The sequence below is a fragment of the Nanorana parkeri genome, unplaced genomic scaffold (assembly GCF_000935625.1).
Source record: "Nanorana parkeri isolate BGI_ZX_2015 unplaced genomic scaffold, ASM93562v1 scaffold44, whole genome shotgun sequence".
NCBI classification, from domain to species: Eukaryota; Metazoa; Chordata; class Amphibia; order Anura; family Dicroglossidae; genus Nanorana; species Nanorana parkeri.
This window is the reverse complement of record NW_017306312.1, coordinates 1,884,960-1,892,606: the sequence shown is the minus strand read 5'-3', so window position 1 is coordinate 1,892,606 and position 7,647 is coordinate 1,884,960. Positions and strand designations below refer to the sequence as shown.

Sequence of the window (7,647 nt, the reverse complement as noted above, 5' to 3'; positions counted from 1 at the left end):
TCATGTGATTAATGTAGATACTACATAAAGTATGTTATGTGATATTGTACCAGCTAATGTCACAAGAATGTAAAAGTCAATTCTCAAAAGCTATTATCACCCAGCTAGTAGTACATAGTCACATTCAGCTGGGCTTCTTTAGTTCTAATGAGTGCCAGGAGCACACCTCAGCATTTATATCCCCACAGGCAGCACAGTCACCTTAATCCAATCACAATATTATGTGTCAAGGCAATATGTTGATTGCCCAAGAACAGGATGAGAGGTGGTAAAATTGTAAAGCTGGCCATACACCTTACAACGATCGCACGACTTTCGTTGTGCGATGGTTGAAGGCCATTAAAATTTCGTACGACCTGCCCATCTTGGACAGGCAGATCATACTTGCGATCATCGCAAGCCCTCCCCGCTGAGGGGAGTGCTTGCCGATGATTGCAATGCTGAGCGGGCAGTGTGCGCTTGCGCACACCAGCCCATGCGGCTTTTGTGTTCCCAGCACGCTACCAACCCGCCGAAAATTGTATGATTTTTGGCAGGTTTTCCAGCGTGCTAGGAAAATGAAAGTTGTGCAACCTTACAGTAGATGCGGTCGCAGGCTGCCCATACACCTGCCGATTATCGTACGATCGCAGGATCACCTGCGATTATCGTACGATAATCGTCAGGTGTATTAGCACCTTAAAACTAAGTTTTTCTAGTTACATAGTCCCATCCCATGGGACTATGCATACTGCATAGGTATTAATCAATCGAGTTACACAACCATCCGATGGTTATTTCTGCAGTGACGTTTGTAAACATTCACTACCTTGCAATTTATATACATACGGCAGTAGATAAGGAGTTAAATCTTTTAACAGCTCTTTTAACGAAATGCGCATCACATAATATTTCATGGCTGAGACATATTGCAGTAATTAAAATGGAATGTCTTCTAAAAAAAACATTTTTTTATTTTTTTTGCACCCCCCCAGTTTGGGTACCTGCCTGTGCACTCCAGGGTCCACAAAATAGACATCAGTTGTTTATTAGGCACAACAGAAGACCACAAATTCCCTGCTTCACTATGTTTGTCCACAAAAATGTGGTAGTTTAGCTGTTCCACATCTCCATAAAGTCATGCTGCTCCTCAGACCTCCTCAGAGGTCAACTTTTCATCCTCCACACATCTGCTGAAACCCTTCCGTGGGTATTCCTTAAATCACTAACGGTTCTCCTATCCCGATTTCGACCCTGTTATGTTTACTCCCAGCTAATAGGCCAAAGCCGGTGAGCCCGCCCATGATAACTAGTCTGAGAATCTGGGATTCTTATAAGTATTTCAGTAACTTAATTTAATAATGCAATATGTCTCAGCCATGAGCCTATAATGTACAGGTGAAACTGGAATAATTAGAATATCGTGCAAAGTTAATTTATTTCACTAATGCAACTTAAAAGGTGAAACTAATATATGAGATAGACTCATTACATGCAAAGTGAGATAGTTCAAACCGTGATTTGTCATCATTGTGATGATTATGGCTTACAGCTCATGAAAACCCCAAGAACCCCAAATCCACAACCTCAAAAAAGTAGATTATTACATGCAATCAATAAAACAAGGATTGTACATAGAACAATATCGGACCTCTGAAAAGTACAAGCATGCATATGTACTCAGTACTTGGTTTGGGCCCCTTTTGCAGCACTTACTGCAATTACTTTTGCACGATATTCTAATTATTCGAGTTTCACCTGTATATGCAGCAAGTGATCAGTGTGTAAGACAGCCAACAATGTTATAGAAAGGGTTGAGCCAGATGGTTCATGTCAAGCTGTGATTGGTTGGCTAGTGTGGTGTATGTTTTAAATGGTAAACACGCTGTATTTTATACACGCTATGGCAAAGATATCTACCCAGCTAATTGTCTCATTTCTACCATATAACAAATTGCAATGCGTTTGCAAGTTTTACTAAGGAATAGTATTTAGTAGAGGTCTCCTATAAAGGAATTTACATTTCAACTGAAAATGCATCCATGCTTCAGATGCCTCGCTACTCCTCCTCTTTGGTAGCACCAGTTATACTTTATTCTAGCCATCGGTTTCCAGTTGAATATGTTTCTTTGAAGGGTTACTCAACCTCAAGCTAAATGTTGACCTTTTCTGATACCACTATGTGTATCAACATTTAGGAAATCATCCAACCATCCCCTTTGTTTTTATGAGCTCAGGAACCATAATAGCATTTTTCTATTGGTATTGCAGATCTTTTATGTGTTGTATAGCTACTAGATGTGCCCACTTTTAAAAAAGTGGACAAGTGGTAAATTGTAAAATGACAGTAAGGTACCTAACCTGTTTTTGAGCTACTATATCCCAATCAATAATTTGTACTGGTTATGGTACTCGCTAAAATTGTAACAGAAAAAAACAAACCAAAGATCACCGCACTGGAAAATAGACTATTGTAATGCTTCCTTTTACTTTTGCTACAGTTCAATATTTTTTTCAATGTTGCATTCACACTAAATTGTTATGTTGTATGCAGTGCTAATATAGCTGAACAATATCAGTTTAGTGAAGGTACGATGCTTTTGGGACTGTCTGCCTTCTGATGATTGTTCTTATGGGAAGGCTTAAGCCTCTTCTATTCCTGTCTGCAGATCTGAGATCTGGAATAACAACCCTTTACATAAACACACTTAGCACAGTGCCTTTGACAGCACAAACGAAGGAAACACTATTTACCCTTGTTTGAGCATGGACATCAGATAGTGACAAAAAGAATATAGCCTGGCATATTTTGCCTTGAAATGTTAGCCCTCTAATCCCAGAAGGGTTTCTACATTTAGGAGAGTCAGTACTGTAGTAATATGTACATCGGGTTAAATCGGAGCTGGGCAAGTCCAGGAGCCAGGTAGCCAATAATGCTTAAAAATTACAACCGTTGAGGTTTTCTGTAGTTGTTGTCAATGGAGCTGACTCCTGAAAAATCCCACTGGTTCCTAGATTGGAAAGACTTGCTCCTAAATTCCATAATCATTTGTCCAGCCTTCAGTTAAATGAATAAAAGTTGTGATTTGGAGTCTATAAGTATACTTCAGCCTATCTGTTGATAAGCTAGTATTTTGGGTAGGGTTGCACAGATACCAAGTACAGTACTCGGTACAAGTACATGTACCGATACTTTTGAGCTCCAAGACTACACTAGAGAAAAATTCAAAAGTTAGGAGGCAGCTGTCATTTGTAAGGAGCACACGGAGCTCCTGGGATTTGTACATCTCTGTTTTAATGTACGATTTTGTTTTTATAACTATAAATAAAGGGATGCACAGATACCAGTTCGAGTACTGGTACTTGCCGAGTACTTACAAGTATGAGTACTGATACATTTTTGTTTATTGTCATGTGACAGTTTTTCTAAAACAATACAGACTAATGATTTCAGGACAGTGGTGGAGTGCCAGGTCCCAGCTGCAACCGCTGCAACCCTGGTAGTTCTCATGAAAATGGCAAGTATCTGCACTGGTACTCGAAAAGTATCGGTGCATCCCTAGTTTTGGGTGCACCTAAACTCACATTTAGGATTACACAGGCGAGAACAACTCAGCCTGTCTTCTCCTCATATATTGTAATAATGCATATCCTGTAGAACAGATAAACTCCATGCAGTTAGTGTCCTAACCAAGGAACAGGGTTGAATTTTTACTAGGTGTATAGCCATGTGGTTACATGCTACAATTCTACATTAAAAGGCCCCAGTGAAGTCATGTAATGTGCCCAAAAATAAGTTTGATGCCTAGTAAAAATGCCTTCAGAAACTAGGATCATTGTGGAGTACCTACGGTACATGACTCTAGGTTTAACATTTATTCACATGGCAACACATGTGTGTGGCTTTATTAGACAGTAATCCAGTGTGACGTTCCTACCGGCCGTGCCGCGTCACGTGTGCGTTCCAGCGTGCAACGCGGCAGAGGGAGAAGCCGCACAGGGGTCCCTCCTCCATCGGGGAACGTAACGTGCGCTCCACGCTGGAACGCGTAAGTGCGCCGCGGCCGAGTGACGTCACGGCCGCGGCCTATTTAAACTGAACCCGAACGATGCAGGGTGTTCACTATTGGGTTTCTCATGCCCCAAACACCCTGGAACTTCATTCTAAGAGGAGACTGCTGGCCTGGACTACACTGAGGACTACCCTACTGCTGACAGAAGTGACTCCTGTTACTACTAATCCACACCGAAAGCGCAAGTACTTTAAAACCTAGAGGGTTTCCACATATACGGACTACCTATATTTCCCCTCAGTACTAAGTGTATGCTTATAGGACTGCCTACCGCTTAGCTTATAGGAGCACCTTTTCATGTGTGTATCTGTGGACTGCCTTTATCTATAAGTACTGGGATTTGTGGGGGATTATACCTGTTTGCCAACCACCGCATTAGTTCAGCTGTGCTTAAACATCCGCACTTGAAGAGGCACCTCGTGATTCCATCCAGGCTCAGGGTCTGAGACCTCCGTCTCCATACCAATTCCTATTTTTTCTCTACTACGGCTCATGATGCAAGAACCCCAAACTCTCCGCATATGGTTGAGAGTGACGCCTGGGGTTCGTGACTGAGCGCCGTATAGAGTCCTCTCCAGGAATTCCTAGCTTCCGCAGCTGAGATCCTACTCACCCCATCCAAGCTACACACGGGCCGTGACATCCAGTGACCATGGATTCTTGAAAGTCAGTATAGAAAAACATATTTATTTTTAGTTTTTGACCATAGATATCCTTTAAGTTTAAATTGTATCGCTCAAACCCAAAATGTTCTGTTCCTGTCACAAATCCCAAAAATAATGGTTTTATTTCTTATTCCCCAAATCATTACCACATTTACTATCCTGAAATAAGGAGAAAAACCCTACTACCTATTACTATTTGTAATGAACATAAGACATATTTATAGTGATAGATACACATTACACCTCTAGCACGTACTGGTTCATCATCAGGATTTTAGTTCCTGTGTGGTCATTCCTCCCCTTGTGTAGCTGAGCAGTGCTGTTCCCTTATTAAAATGCAATGGGAGCATTCCTTGCTACATAGGCCGTGCCATCAGCTATTACAATGTAGGGGAGGTCCAGGAACAAGTGCGTAACTTGGGCAGACTAGGTGTGCATCTGAATTGTAAATTTTCTAGTGCGTGTTGTAATGGTAGTTGTGAAATTGTCACACAGTGATAAATGGTGCAGACAGACATTATTTTCTACATCTAAAAAAAGAACGGGAACATGACCCAGTCATCTGCTAGAAACGTAAGGCCCATTCTGGGAATCAGAGCTCATGGGGGTGTGCACCTTGTGCTTAGCATTATTATGTAAACTCATGTAAATAAAAGTACAGGTATGTTAAGAATGGCAAGCAGGGCCTCTCAGGTGTTTCAGTGGCCCCAAGGACCCCTGTAAGTCACTGATTGTGACCTGTTTGTCACAGCTATGATGCTGTTAATCAGCGAGAATGTTCATATAATGTGAAGTGAGCACAACGCAGGGCTATGGCGTGCCTAGGATTCCAGAACAGCTATGCAAGCTGACAGTTGAAAGTGTGCTGGCCATTCGTCAGAACTTAACTATAGCAGAACTGTGGGAAAGCCAGATGATTGTACCATTGTACGGGACCAAGGAGAACATTATACAGTGATGTGTCCCATAGGAGCCAGATCATGGGATTTTCTCCAACAGGGCTGAAAAAAAATCAACTTTTGTCTGAAGAGATATTAACTGTAAGTTTATTAACTCGTCTAGTTTCCATGATGTCATTTAAAATACTAACCTATATGTAATCCCAGCTCTAGAGTCAGAGTAACAAGAGTTTTTAGTTCCAGTTATTTTGAAAATGTTTTCAGTATTCATTTTTTCCTGATCTGCTAATCACAAGATAAACTATGTTCTAGCTTTCTCTATAAGGTACAGTTCATATTGGCTTGCACACTGAAATGACTATGTTTTGCATTCCAGGTTGCATTTTGGAACTACCCTTTGTCATTATGAGATGTCGTCCTTAACCGCTTCGTTTGTCCAAATTAAGTTTAACGACCTGCAGTTTTATGAAAGCTGTGGAGGGGGAAGCTTCGGCAGTGTATACAGAGCACAATGGTTGCCTCAAGAAAAAGAAGTGGCGGTGAAGAAACTTCTGAAAATAGAAAAAGAGGTAAGAAGAAGTTTGTTTCCCTTAGAAATTAAAGTGATACAGCACATTCACCCATACCAATGTTTACAAGTTTTGACATTATTCACAACTTTTAAATGGTCTGATCACTAGAGATAAGTTAGCCCAGTGTTTCTCCACCTTATTTTCAGTCATGGCACCTTTTAAAAGTATGCAAACTCTTGAGGCAGCCTAAAATGAAAAAATGTATAAAACAATGTGTGGTTCCCCCTTCACAGAATCAATACCAAACCCATATCCCAGACAGGGGGGCTTCACGTAAGGGGGGCTCCACGTAAAAATAAAACAAAATATGTATGCATGTGAGAAAAGGACTTTAGATTGTAAGCTCCTAGAGGGCAGGGACTGATGTAAATGTGCTCTATGTACAGCGCTGCGTAATTTGTCGGCGCTATATAAATACCTGTAATAAATAAATCATTAAAAGTGTGGACGACGTGAAGTCCCCCATTTTACATCATGAGCCCCCTTCACATCAGTATTTCCCGCTTTCACATCAAAAGATTCCCTCTCTCTTTAAATCAGCACCCCCTTCACATCAGAGCCCCCCCCCCCTTTTTTTTTTTTGAAGGCATTCCTGGCAAAGCCAGAAGGCGCCTCAGGGTAACACTGCACCCTTGTTGAGAAAGGCTGAGTTGACCAGCTGCCATGGATTTTGATGTTGATAATTACCAAAAATGTGCAAACACTGGCCATTTTGCTGAACCCAGTGCAGCCTGTCTCTTTTAAATGCAGAGGGGTCCAACTCGCGTCCCCGAGAGCCAGAATCCACACACATTTGTAGAATTTCTTTAATAGACAACAATCCTGGCCTTTATGCGGCCTTCAAGGACTGGAGTGGACACCACTGTTTTAACGCAAACTACCTAATCCACTCGCCATCTAAAAGCATCAGCCTGGCACACCCATCATACAGGCTGGTATCTTGGGAGCATGTGACCCCCAGCAAAACAGAAACCAGCTGTCAGAACTAGTATGGTGTTTGAAGGGAAATGTAAGACCCTAGTCTGATACTGGGGACACCAAGCTCTCTTTCAGCTACAGCTATCCCCTGCCCTCATAAATTGCAATGACTCTAATATTACATAAATTGCCTACACCAACTGGGGGTAGATTGCGCCCAAGCAGAAGGTAGGAGAATTGACATGAGTATAATCAGCGGTCGATGGCAGAAGTTTACGAGTGTCGTTTGAGGTAAGCAAACAAGGTCAATAAGAGAACCCTCTAAGAAGTGACAACTTCAAGATCACAAACTGAGCAACTGAAGAGTGAAACAAGTTGGCAATAAAAATGAAGACAGTCTCACTAAGAAGTGAAGTCATAAGATGTGTAAAACAGTCTAGGAAAATGGCAGTGGCAACATTTTTGTTGTGTTAAATATAATTAGAAATTTAAATAAAGTATAACAGGTACTATATGTTACAGGCAAATAATGTGATATAGG

The 7,647-nt window shown here is 41.4% G+C and overlaps 1 protein-coding gene across 2 annotated transcripts in view; it reads left to right on the top strand.

Annotated features, from left to right (window-relative positions):
• Positions 1-5,994: 5,994 nt before the first annotated feature.
• LOC108800631 (mitogen-activated protein kinase kinase kinase MLT) overlaps positions 5,995-7,647 on the top strand; it is a 120,836-nt gene continuing 119,183 nt past the window's right edge. For both annotated transcript variants that reach the window (XM_018572621.1, XM_018572627.1), the window contains exon 1: positions 5,995-6,185. In XM_018572621.1, the coding sequence (XP_018428123.1) occupies positions 6,027-6,185 (159 nt within the window). In that variant the 5' untranslated portion in view covers positions 5,995-6,026. The remainder of the gene's footprint in view (positions 6,186-7,647) is intronic.